The following is a 13,613-nucleotide window of genomic DNA, read 5'->3' on the forward strand; positions in this document are numbered from 1 at the left end:
TAAAATATACATAACAAAGTTTACCATTGTGGCCATTTTTAAGTGTACAGTTCAGTGGCATTAAGTACATTCCTACTTGGTTGTGCAACCATCACCACCATACATTCTGGAACTTTTTCATGATCCCATACAGAAACTATACCCATTAAACAATAATTCCTCATTCCACCCTCCCCCAAATATGTTTTTATTTGTCTTAGGTACGTATCTAGGAGTAGAATTGCTGGTATCTGTGTTTAGTAACTACCAAACTGCTTTCCAAAGCCCTGTGCCATTTTAGATTTCCACCAGTAACCTCTGAGGGTTCTAATTTTTTCACATCCTTGCCAACACTTGTTAATACCTTTTTGATAAAGGCATATTGGTGGTGTAAAGTGCTAACTCACTGTGGTTCTGATTTGTATTTTCCTGATGTTAAGCATATTGTCATGTGTTTTTGGGCCACTTGTCTACTTTGGGGCCATTTGTCATACTTCTTTGGAAGTATGTCTACTCAGATCCTTGCCCATTTTTTAATTGGGGAAGTTGTCTTTTATTGTTGAATTCAAAGGTCTCTTACATATTCTACATACAAGTTCATTGACAGATATTTGAGTTGCAAATATTTTCTCCCACTCTTGATGGTGTCCTTTGAAGTACAAATAGTCCAATATATGTATTTTCTCTTTTGTTGCTCATGCCTTTGGTGTCATAGCTAAGAATTCTTTGTCAAACCCTAAGTCATGAAGACTTATCTTTACATTTTCTTCTGTTTTATATTTTTGACCTTACATTTCATTTTTTGATCCATTCTGAGTTAATTTTTGTATATGGTGTGAGGTAAGGTTCCTTTTGAATGAAGCCATCCAGTTGTCTTACCACTAATCATCATTCTTTCTCCACTGAATGATCTTGACAAGCTTTTGAAAATCAGCTGACCATGGATGCATGGTTATTTATTTATTTTTCTGGATTCTCAATTCTATTCCATTGATCAATATGTCTCTCCTTGTGCCAGTACCATATCATCTTGATTACCATTACTTTGTAGTAAGTTTTGCAACTGGGAAGCATGACTTCTACTTCACTCTTTTTTTTTTTTTTCAATATTGATTTGGTCATTCCAGGTACCCTGCAATTTCACAGCATGACTCCTACTTTACTCTTTTTTTTCAATATTGATTTGATCATTCCAGGTACCCTGCAATTTCATATGAACTTTAGAATCAGCTTGTTTCTTTCTACAAATACTTTCTACAGATTCTGATAGCAACTGAGGTGAATCTGTAGATCCATTTGGGAAGTACTGCTATCTTAATGCTGTTAGGTCTTGTGATTCGTGAACATGAAATGTTTCTCATTTCTTTAGATCTTTAATTTCTTTCAGCAATATTTTGTCATTCCCAGAGTGTAAGCTTTATACTTCTTTTGTTACATCTCTTTTTTTTTTTTTTTTTATTTTAAATTTTTTTTTTTTCAACGTTTATTTATTTTTGGGACAGAGAGAGACAGAGCATGAACAGGGGAGGGGCAGAGAGAGGGAGACATAGAATCGGAAACAGGCTCCAGGCTCTGAGCCATCAGCCCAGAGCCCGACGCGGGGCTCGAACTCACGGACCGCGAGATCGTGACCTGGCTGAAGCCGGACGCTTAACCGACTGCGCCACCCAGGCGCCCCTGTTACATTTCTTCCTAAGTATTTTATCTTTGTGGTAATACTACTATACATATTATGTGTACTAATGTTACAAATCCAGCAATAAGTTGTTATGATTATCACTCTACCATCTGTCATCGTTTCCATAGTACATTATGGCTCTGCTCCCACCTACCTCCTTTATGTTCTTATTGGCAAATGTATACACATGTATTACATTTCTATATGTTGCAAGCCCAACAACACATTCTATATGTATTTTATACAACTGCATTTTAAATCACTTAAGAGAAGAAATGAGAAAATATGCATTTATAGTATCTTTTATAATTTCACAACTATCATTATTAGGGGCTCTTCATTTGCGTGTACTTGAATTACCAAGAGGAAACCTGGCATTGGGCCTGAAGAACTTCCTTTAGTATTTCTTGTAAGTTAGGTCAGCTAGGAAGAAAGTCTCTCAGTTTTTGTTTGTCTAGGTAAGTTTTCTCTTCTTTATGAACAACAGCTTTACTGGATATAGGATTGTTGGTTCAGTTTCTTCCTTTGAGCATGTTGAGCCCACTACCTTCTGGCCTCCTTTGTTTCTTCTAAGAAGTCAGCTCTCAATCTTTTGGGGTTCCCTTATAAGTGACAAGTAGTTTTTCTTTGCCTGCTATCAAGATTTTCTACTTGTCTTTAACTTTCAACACTTTTACTATGATGTGCCTGTTTATGGTCTGTATGAGTTAATCCTATTTGGAATTTTTTGAGCTTCCTGAGTATGTATGTTGTTTTTCAATAAATTTGGGAAGTTTTCAGCCATTAGTTCTTTGAGTATTTTTTCTTCCCCTTTCTCTCTCTCCTCATATTGTGGTACTACTGCATATATATTGGTGTGTTCACACATTTCTTTGAGGCTGTATTCATTTTTCTTCATTTTTTCCTATCTGTTCCTAGGCTTACATAAATCTAGTTTCCAATTTGGCTCATTTTTAAAATATCTATGTATGGATTGTATTGTATTGTATTTATGTCTCCCTCCCTCCCTCTTCCTTCCTTCCTTCCTCCCTCCCTCTCTTTCTTCCCTCCCTTTCTTTCTTTCTTTCTTTCTTTCTTTCTTTCTTTCTTTCTTTCTTTCTTTTTCTTTCTTTTGAGAGGGGGAGAGGCTGAAAGAGAAAGGGAGAGAGAGAGAATCCCAAGCAGTGCAGAACCCCACATGGGGCTTGATCTCATGACTGTGAGATCATGATCTGAGCTGAAGTCAAGAGTCAGATGCTTACCCAACTGAGCCACCCAGTCATCCCCTGGCTAGTTCTTTTTAATGTCAATTCAAATCTATTGTTGAATCCCTCTAGTGATTTTTTAAATTTCAATTACTAAACTATTCAATTCCAGCCCTTCTTTTTGATTTTTTTTATAATTTTCATCTTTTTATGGATATTCTCTATTCTTTATGGCAACATTGCCATCATATAGTCCTTTACTTAATCATATTTTCCTTTAGTTCTGTCAACAATTTTCTATGGCTAATGTGAAGTCTTATTATATTAAATCTAATGTTTGGTCACTCTCATAGCCAGTCTCTGGGTCACGCTGTTATGTTCCTTTGTATGCCTCATAATTTTTGTTACAAACTGCACATTTCTGATAATATATTATTGCAACTCTGGGTACTAGATCGCTACACCTCTGAGGCTTGTTATTGTTATTTGCATGTTTAGTGACTGGCTGGATTATTTTTGTGAAGTCTCTTTCTCCCTTACAGTGCAAAGCCTTTGATGTTGCACCACAGAGGGGCAGAGCTTTGAGGATGCGCACAGTCACCCAGGGGTAACAGTGGTCTTAACAGGGTTCTGTTTCCTCTCTTTCCCTGACCACACTCAGTGGCCACAGATTGCTCTACTGTTTTTAACAATGCTGTGGACCATAAACTCCTTTCCAAACGGATCCCATCTAATCGTAGCTCCTTTGATAGAATAATTTCTGAGGTCATGTTTGATAATCTGACCTCCAAGAGCTCTTCCCAGTTTTCTTATCCCACAGATCTCTCTTATGAGCTAGCTGGCCTATAGTATAATCTGCATCTTCATTAGAGCCATGAATATCCTCCTCCTGCCCCTCACCACAACCTCCACTGTTTTTGAAAATGTCCTCAAGTTGCAAATAATGTCAGTTACTTTGGAAGGAGATTAGGAGCTAGCTTTTTAGCTGCTTGTTTCTTCCCCCAGGAGAATTTTTGTGCCAGAGTTCTGGAGCTAGAGATGGAGAAAATGGTGAGCTTCTAAGTGACACCTCACTGGAGGAACTTGGCAGGGGTTAGGGGTAAGTCGGCAGCAGCCTGAGGGCCTCTCAGTTTGCCTTTCCTGACACGGAACCACTATTTTAAAAGCCAGGGGAAGACTTATTGGGGCCCTAGTATTTTCAGGGAGTCCAACAAGATAGAGACTGCACTCCTTCAGTGAGGGTAGTTCACTATAAGGAAGCACCCACCTACTCATCTCATCTGCTTGAGACTTAGCCTCAGCTACAGAGAGCTGAGGGAAGAATGAGAAACACTGAGGTTCTGCTCCTCCCAGGAATAAAGCTCTCCTGTTGGAAGCTGTGGGGAGAGGGAGCCCTTTGCTCTTGGCTGCTGCAGTCTGGAGAGGAGTCTATGCCTTGCTGAGCAGGGAGGAGGGAGGATGAAGGGAGGAAACATTCATGGTTCAAACATCACACGCTCTTACAAAATTCTCGCTGAATGTTCACAGAATTTTGGGGGGGAGAGGGAGGCAGAGAGGGAGACAGAGAGAATCATAAGCAGGCTCTGCACTGAGAACAGAGCCCAACCTGGGGCTCAAACCTGCAAATGTGAGATCGCAACCTGAGCCAAAAACAAGAGGGGCGCCTGGGTGGCGCAGTCGGTTAAGCGTCCGACTTCAGCCAGGTCACGATCTCGCGGTCCGTGAGTTTGAGCCCCGCGTCGGGCTCTGGGCTGATGGCTCGGAGCCTGGAGCCTGTTTCCGATTCTGTGTCTCCCTCTCTCTCTGCCCCTCCCCCGTTCATGCTCTGTCTCTCTCTGTCCCAAAAAGAAATAAACGTTGAAAAAAAAAAATTAAAAAAAACAAAAACAAAAAAAAAACAAGAGTGGGACACTTAACCAACTAAGCCACCCAGGTACTCCCATAGATTTTCTTGAGTAGTTGATTCTTTCTTTCCAGAGAATTAAAACAAACAAACAAACAAACAAACAAACAAAAACTGTTTGCAGTTTTCACCAGTTTCACTGGGGGTAGGTCGGTGGAGTAGATGGTGCTGTCGCCCCAGAAGTCAATCTTCTCCCATTTTGTCTTTCATCAATTCTAACAATACTTTTGTACCCACCATTCCATACCTAGACCTCAAACAGCCTTACTTTGCCATATCAAGAGGTCAACTTCTCAATAGCGTGTGACACAGTGAACTAGTCCTCCTCCAACTTAAATGAACTCATTCCTTGGGGTTCCTGTCATCTCACCGTTTTTCTCTTAGTGTCCCCTTTGCAGGTTGCCACTCTTCTGCTCAACTCTGGAGTGCCTATCTTGGGCCAGGGTTCTTTTTTCTCTTTATAGACATCTTTTCCTATAGAATCTCCTCCAATCCCTTGATCTTAAAAATCTACAAAATGATGACTCCCAAATATGATTCACATTCAGCTACCTTTTTAGCAACTCCTAACAACCTTATCACTTCAGAATTACTTATCCAAGTACCCTTGATTCTTCTTTTCTTCTCAGGTCCAGTCTACCAGCAAGTTCTATTGGCCTGCCCTCGAATATCTTGAATCAATCTGACCAATTCTCCCCATCTCTTCCTCTCATCCTAATCCAAGCCATTATCATTCCTTTGTCCAGTCAAACAAAATAGCTCCCATTTTCTACTTTTCCTTCTCTGTGGTAACACCTCCCCTCCAAGCTGTCCACATAGGAGCCAGAGTGGTAATTTTAAAAGGTTTATCAATTCACATTATTCCTCTTTTAAAAGCAATGATTTCCACTGTATTTGAATCCATACCATAGTCTATGGTCCTACATGGTCTTACACTTCCCTTCCTCTCTAACCCCATGTTGTACCCCTCTCCTTCTTGCTCACTGTGTTCTAGCTTTCTACTCCTCAATCTCTCCACCTTGATTCTCAAGGACTCTAAATTTGCTGTTCTCTCTGCCTGCAAATATCTTACTCCAAATCTTCCATGGCTGATTCCTTCACATTATGCAGATCTCAGGTCAAATGTCACCTACTCATAGAGCTCGTCCCTGATCACCCTATATAGGGCACTCTATTGCATCATCTTATTCTATTTTCTTCACAGCAAATTACCACTACCCAAAATTGAGCATGAATAGTGAATGATAAAAATGCTAACCTGGCTATTTGTGTCCTTACTCTAATTTTTTAGGCCCCTGTCCCATTCATTACCTCTCTCCATTCTTGCATCTCCTATCTCTTTCCCTCTCCACTGGCTACTTCTATTTAGAAACACTGTCGACACTCCCTCTATCATTATTAAAAACAAAACACAAGAACTTTCCTTTAGCTAGTTAACATGGTCAAATTCATGTTTTCTTCTCTACCTTACTTCTCAAAAGAATATTTATAACCCAATGTATCTGTTTCCTTATTACCCTCATGATTTTTTGGCTTTTTAGTATATGGATCATACCTCCTCCCCCGCACCAACTACTTTATTGAATTTGACCTCCAAAGGGTGACAGTGCGAACCCATTAGTCAAAACACAGAATGTTTTTCCTCTCTGATTTTTTTCTCTCCTTTGAATTTACAGCCTTACTTCCATCCCTTTTTAATTTTAAAGAAAAGCACAAAATACAAAACAAAAATTCTACCTCCTGGAGATAAACCACTATCACCATTTGTTGTATATAGTTTCAGGTCTTTTTTGGTACACGAATAAAGACTTAAAAATAAAACTAAGACAAAAATAGCATAATACTATATATTCTATTTTTTATACTCAAAAAAACTTATTTTATATCTTTGTAGATCAACAGATATGAGGTCAGTTTTCTTGTCTCCTCTTCCTTTAGTTCTTATCTAGTCTCCATGTTTAGCATAAATGAATTACTGAAGAAAAGAGTATAGTCTCATTCTATCTTTCCAGCCTAGAGTCCTGCCATTTGTCTTGCTAATGAAAACTTCTACATCCTATATTTCCTCAGTCAGAACTTCTTACTACAGTGGACACAATTTAAGTATTTAGAAAAATAAAAATTGAAAGAGAAACATTTAAATCTACCCAACTTTTTTTTTTACAAGGTGGGTGATAAGAATTTGCTGTTACCTGAGTCAGCCTTGTCAAAATAGAATGATTCTAGTGTTTGAAGAAAATGTACAAGCCAGTTTGCCGTTCAAATAGAAATCTGAAAATAATATTCTAATTCAATTTAGGAGAAAATCTGGCTGGTTTAAACTTACTGAGATGGTATACTGTTTTCCAAAGTGGTGCCTAAATATGATGCCTAAATATGGTGCCTAAATATACTGTACTTTATGAGTGGAGCTAAGAGATTTCAAGTGTAAATGTGACTATACTCAGTTTTTTCCTACCAGACTGAGAAGCTATCTCAGCATACGATTTATTTCCCTCCTGAACATACCAGTTCCTTTTAGATCATGTTGATGCCACTGGTGCATCAATAATGATACTATCTGATGCAATTAGAGGTATATTATCATTTAAAAGACAGTGACCACATCTGCTCGTCTCCTAGCTTCTACCCACCCTACTGGGTGCTATACTTTACATCAGATTCCAGTTAGGAACCAGGCTGCTCAATTAAGGATGAAGCCTGACTTCTCACTGAAGAGTTGCAAAGTCTTCTAAGGTATACATATAAATAATGATCATTACAAATATTTAGAAGATTAGCACATCCTCAATTTCCAGTTTATAATAAAAACAGTAGATAAAATCCTTATCATGACAACAAACAGGTTTGATCAAATAAACGTACTCATAATTTGGCTTCTTTGCTATGAATATGTCTTGTGCATCATCTCCAATGTGTTGTAGGTCAACGCAGACGTCTGCAGTTCCACCTGCATTAAACTTTCCTTGAATATTTTGGCTGTATTGTTGGAGACGCTTCCATAAGTCATTATAAAGACGTAACAATTTAGGGTATTCTCCTTCAAATGCCTGTTTCAAAAACATAGACGCTGCCAAGCAAAACAAGAACATGGATAAGAAACAATAAAATGTAGCAAATAAATTTTCTTTTGTATATAGTAATGCTACAAACAGCCTATACCATGGGACAAACCAAAGATATATTCTAATGAGGCTTTCCAAAATAAGGCTAGTAAAATTTACTTAACAAGTAATTTTAATTAATGCTAGTAAAAATTATTTAAAGAATAATTTTCCTCCTAAACTGTTCACTGCATTTGATATATGAAGCATATATTTTGAAATCTAATCTATAAGAAAACAGACCAATCAACAATTATAATTGAAGATTTCAATTTCTTCTCTCTGAAGAATTGGAAAAACCAAGTACCCAGAAAATCAATAAGCATACAGAAAACTCAAACATCCAAAGTTTACTTAGTTGACACTTATAGAATACCTCACCCAAAAGAGCAAAGCACACATTATGCCGTGCACATCAGTCATTTACCAAGTCAACAATATCTGATGCCATAAATGTAAAAAGTTTCCAGTTATATAAAGTATGTTCTAGATAAGAAATTAGTAACCAAAAGATATCTTTAAAAATCCTAGATAAATACCCAGAAGTAGAATTGCCGGATCATATGACAGTTCTTATTTTTAGTTTTTTTGAGGAACCTCCCTAAGATTTTCCAGAGTGGCTGCACCAATTTACTTTCCCAACAGTGTTACAAAGGTTCCTTTTTCTCCACATCCTAATCACTTGTTATTTCTTGCCTTTTTGTTTCTAGCCATTCTGACAGATGTGAGATGATAGCTCACTGTGGAAATGCATCACTGCATTTCCCTGATGATTAGTGATGCTGAGCATCTTTTCATGTACCTGTTGGTATGCCTTCTATGGAAAAATGTCTATCCAGGTCCTCTGCCCATGTTTAATCAGATTATTTGTTTTTGGTTTGGGTTTTTTTGTTTGTTTTTTGGTGCTGAGTTGTATGAGTTCTTTTTAAATATTGGATAGTAACCCCTTACTAGATATATCATTTGTAAATATTCTCTCCTATTCAGACTTTTATAAAACTCAGAGAAACTCTCTTTGAGATAAACAGATATTAAAATGCAAGCTTTGGATGGAAAATCTGACCAAAGCCTAAAACATTAAGTTTTGGAGAATCAGACTTAAACAAAAACAACCACCTGAGGTTATCCCCTTGTGCAAACTATATATCCATATAATTAGGGTAGAATAATTGTCTGGCTATATCTGGCTATGGTCCCTAGGAGGTTTCTTAGTTGTTTTTGTTGTTTGTTTTTTTTTTTACATAATAACAGCAACACAAAGTTATAGAATCTATCAACGGGGTATGCGTTCTATCCCCCACCATCCCTTTTAGCAGGAATATAAAGCATGCATATTCTCCTCCAACCTAACTACCTAATCTTGAATCCACTTACAATATGAAGATGACTGCCCCCATTATCTCACAGAAAAAAATAAAGGTCACCAAAAAAAAAAAAAAAAAAAAAAAAACTCCTTTCAACTTCTTATCCTCCATTTCCCTATAAACGTTTCCAGTTTTCAGCTTTCTTCACAGCAACCAAGTATCCATTCCACTGAGCAGACACAACAGTCTGAGAATAATGGTAATAATATCATCAGTAACCATGATTAATAATTAATCATTAATAAACTATCAGTAACATGATTACTGAAAAGAGTTCATGGGTTTTGGGGGGACGCTCTTGCTGTCCTTTAAATATATCCCAATAAGGCTAAAAAACAAATTACTACAAGGCTGTCAAAAGAGTAAAGTAAAAAGTCAAATGAAAGAGTGCCTCTCCATGTCCTGGACAAACATTTGCATTAAGATTTTCCCTTTTACTTTTGATTTTTAGTAATTTCTCCCTTCACTTTCATTCCATTTTAGAACTACATAAAATATTCATATGACTTCAAAGTTAAATCTACACAACCAAGTATATTCAAAGAAGTCTAGCTTTTATCCTTGGTCTCTCCAATGCATTCTTCACACATCCCCTCCCCTACTACTGGTAATCATTTTTCTGGATTTTATGACTTCTCCTTCCATTTCTTAAAAAATAAGCAAAACGGTATATTTACACCACTCCCTTTCTTAGGTAAACAATAGCACACTGCACACGTATCTTTTCACTTTTTTTAACTTAATGTATCTTGGAGATATTCTTCAGTCTTTTTTTTTTTTTTTTTTTTTTTTGCCTCTTCCTCTTCCTTTTTCAAAAGCTACATGGCATTCCAATCTATGGATGCACCACACTTTGTTTAATCCCCTTGTGAGGAACATTTGGGCTATTCCAGTTTTTTTCTATTCCAAATAATGATTCAATGAACAGTCTTGTGAACATCTTTTCATAGTTTTGCTAGTGCATCTATGGAATAGGTCTTTAGAAGTAGAACTGCGGGGTAAAAAAGCAAAGGTTTATCTGTTGTTAGACACGAATTCTCCTCCATAAGGTTTGTATTTGAAGTCACACTGTGTGAGGAGTGACTGTTGCCCCACAGTCTTGTCAACAGAATGTGGTTTTAAACTTTTTTGACTTTTTGCTAACTTGACAGATGAGAAATGGCATCTCTATGTACTTTCACTTTGCATTTCTCAATTCATGGGGGACACTGAGCATCTTTTCCAAATAAGAGGTATCTACGTTTTTTTTTTTTTCTTGAGGGTTGCTGGCCTCTGACTTCTCATTTTAGCAGCTTTTTATATTACTATATATTATACATATATTATTTTATATTATTATATTTTCTTTTTGTAAGTTATAAAATGTTTCTCAAGGGTGTCATCTGTCTTTTTATTTTGTGTAAGGTTTTTTCCGTCATGTAAAAACTTTAATATAATCAAACTTTCAATCATTTCATAATTGCTTCTGAATGTTCAATCAGTTAGAAGCTTTCCCTATTCCTAGCTTATGTTTTCTTCCATCCCTTGAGTGATTTCACATTTTATATTTAATTCTTTGATCCATTTGGAATTTACCCAGACATGTGAGGTAAACTGGGGATTTTTTTTCTCTGAGCTCCTTTTATCTCACTCTACCCTTCAATTTTGAGCACTTGATTCATTTCGGTAACTAGTGGGTCACATTTATCCAACCAACAAATCCTTATGGAGGATTTAATTAAATATCTTAGTCTCATGTTTTTTTCCTCCTCTTACCTCAATGAAAACTGCTTCCTATTTTATAACTGATGATACGCTCGTTGCAAAGGACCAAATATATAAAGTATAAGGAAAAAAGTAAAAGTTAATTTGATATTCTATGATAATCATCCCAACATTTTTATCTCATCCTCTCACGTCCCTGTTTCTCATACATACATATTGTTGTTTGTTTTCTAAAAGCACTTGATATTTGGATCTCATTTAACTTTTAAGCACTGTTTTTTTTTTTTAATAAAAGGTACTTTTATTTTTAGTTTTTGTCTTCACATTTCCTCCTATCTCTCAACGCATTTAAATATTAATTTAACACTTTGGGCATCCATTTCAACAGAATGGCAATTATGTAATGAGCACTGTGCTCTGTGACAGGAATGTAATATGGAACAGAGGTACACAGATAAGCTTTTTCTAGAGCCTGGTGGAAGATACTGACAAACAAGGAGGTGAGCCATTATAATGCAGCAGGATAAGTACTAAAGGGGACCTAAAAAGTGCTTTACAGGAGCAGACAGAGGGTGTCATACTCATATCTGAACAAGTGTATGGGGAGGGAGACATCAAGGAACACTTCATCTCTAAACTGAGATTGGAACGATGAATGTGAGTTATCCAGGTGAAGGGAAGGATATACACATGTGTTTCAGGTATTTGTAAATACTGAGAAGAAAGAGGGTGATTCCTTCACAAATTAAAGCTCCAGTACAGAGACAAAATATTAGAAAGGAAAAAAAAAATGAGTGACGAGATAAGAAGGGACCAGAAAAGTCATGTTGGGAATGTACCCTGGGAGTAAAGGGGAAAGAAGAGTGGAGGCAGACCAAGGTTCCATTAAAGAAGCCATATATATTTTAAAAAACTCAAGCCTGGCCCAAGCAGAGAAGCTCTGCTGGAGAACAAACTAGCAGAGTTTTTAGTGGTTCATGGGACTGGAGTAAAAATTTTGAAACTTAAGGAGCCTCAACCCTAGTGTCCAACAGAAAATTTACTGAGTTACGGAGTTGCAAGGGGAGCTGAGGAACTAGGTCTAAAACTTCAGAGAGTAGGGGTAAAATATCCTTCATATTTGTGGAAACATACCATAGGACACCAAGACCAGCTGAGGGGAGAGAACATGCCACATAGGTAGTTCTTCCTTCCCAGGAAGACATTCACCAGATTCTGAAGTTTCATGAGGTGAAAGGTTAGAGATTTGTCTGGAAACATCCAAATGGCAGTGCTAGATCAGACTCAGTATTTCAGGGCTGAGCAGACAAAGAGCCTCTAACCTCTCAATTAAAAGCCTGGGAGAAGCAAGCTCAAGAAAAAGGAAGAATTAGGGACAGACTGGGTATTATTAAAACTGCAATTACCCCAATCCAACCCAATCCTAGAATGAATTGAAATGATTAGCCTACATATGTGCAACTACACTGCCAAAGGGGGAGAAAAGAAACTAATAAAAATAATTCAGAATATGTAAATAAAATCGTGTGAATCAGTACGAAAGAATTCTATAGAAATGAATAGAAGCTTTGCAAAAGAGCATATCTACATAGCATATAAATACATGGAAAAAATGAGTATCATTTATCACTAAAGAAATAAAATTAAAACTGCAACATTATTTGACTAAATGTCCACCAGAATGGTTAAAGGGGAAAAAAAACCCAGACAATTCAAATGTCAAGGATATGGGGAAAAGCAGAAGCATGGAAGTGTTGCCAGTGAGAGGTTAATTTGGTACAACATTTGCAAACTCTTTGGCAGTAACTCTTAAAGCTGACCATGTGTAAATTCTATTATGTCCCGTATTCGTTTCCATAGCTGTTGTAACATATTAACACAAATTTGGGGGCTTAAAACAACATAAATGTATTATCCTGCAAACCTGGAGGTCAGAAGTACAAATTTGGTCTAAGCCAAAATCACACCTCCTCCTCTGACTCTCCTGCCCGCCCCCACCCCGCCCCCCCGCCCTTACCCTTTTGAGCCTCTGTGAATATCGTGGGCCCACCTGGATGATCCAGGACAGTCTTTCCAACTCAAGATTCTTAAATCACATCTGCAAAATCTCTTTTGCCATGTAAGATAAAACATGCAAATCTCTATGAGGCCTGTTACTCTGTCTACTCCACCTAACTATTTTCCGTTCCCAGGTTTACTCCCAATAAAAAAAAGGACAGCATTGTAATAGTAGCATTACTTAAAATAGCTCAAAAATGGGAAACCACCCAAATGCCCACCAATAATATGGTGGATAAATATTTTATAATATATTCACAGAATGGAACATTTGACGACATTGAGAACAACCTCAGGTGCATGCAACAATATAGAGGACCTTAGCAACATGCTGAGCAAGAGACATCAGACAGCAAACACTAGAATACAAACCAGCTAATTTTATCTGTATAAAATAATAATTTTTTAAAAATCTATGTCATTAGAAATGAATACTGTTAGGAGAAGGGCAGGCAGAAACTAGGAGACGTTGAGGGGACCTTCTGGTTTAGGTAATACCCTGTTTCTTGATCTGGATGCTGTTCTTGGTTACATAGCTATATTAAGATATGAAAAATTCATTTAGGTGTACAATTATGATACTCACACTTTTTCTTTATGAGTGTTATATGATAATAAACGATTTTTTAAAAAAATAAT

The 13,613-nt window shown here is 37.1% G+C and overlaps 1 protein-coding gene and 1 long non-coding RNA gene across 5 annotated transcripts in view; one reads left to right on the forward strand and one right to left on the reverse strand.

Annotated features, from left to right (window-relative positions):
- The window catches only part of COG5 (component of oligomeric golgi complex 5), a 341,375-nt gene that overhangs the window by 92,724 nt on the left and 235,038 nt on the right, over positions 1-13,613 (reverse strand). For all 4 annotated transcript variants that reach the window (XM_086696940.1, XM_086696941.1, XM_086696939.1 and 1 more), the window contains exon 12: positions 7,610-7,814. In XM_086696940.1, coding sequence (XP_086553066.1) covers positions 7,610-7,814 — 205 coding nt within the window. The remainder of the gene's footprint in view (positions 1-7,609; positions 7,815-13,613) is intronic.
- The window catches only part of LOC147583328 (uncharacterized), a 53,360-nt gene that overhangs the window by 2,632 nt on the left and 37,115 nt on the right, over positions 1-13,613 (forward strand). The gene's annotated exons all lie outside the window — the stretch shown is intronic.

The sequence above is a fragment of the Puma concolor genome, chromosome A2, assembly GCF_028749965.1.
Source record: "Puma concolor isolate L17-30 chromosome A2, mPumCon1.1.hap2, whole genome shotgun sequence".
NCBI classification, from domain to species: Eukaryota; Metazoa; Chordata; class Mammalia; order Carnivora; family Felidae; genus Puma; species Puma concolor.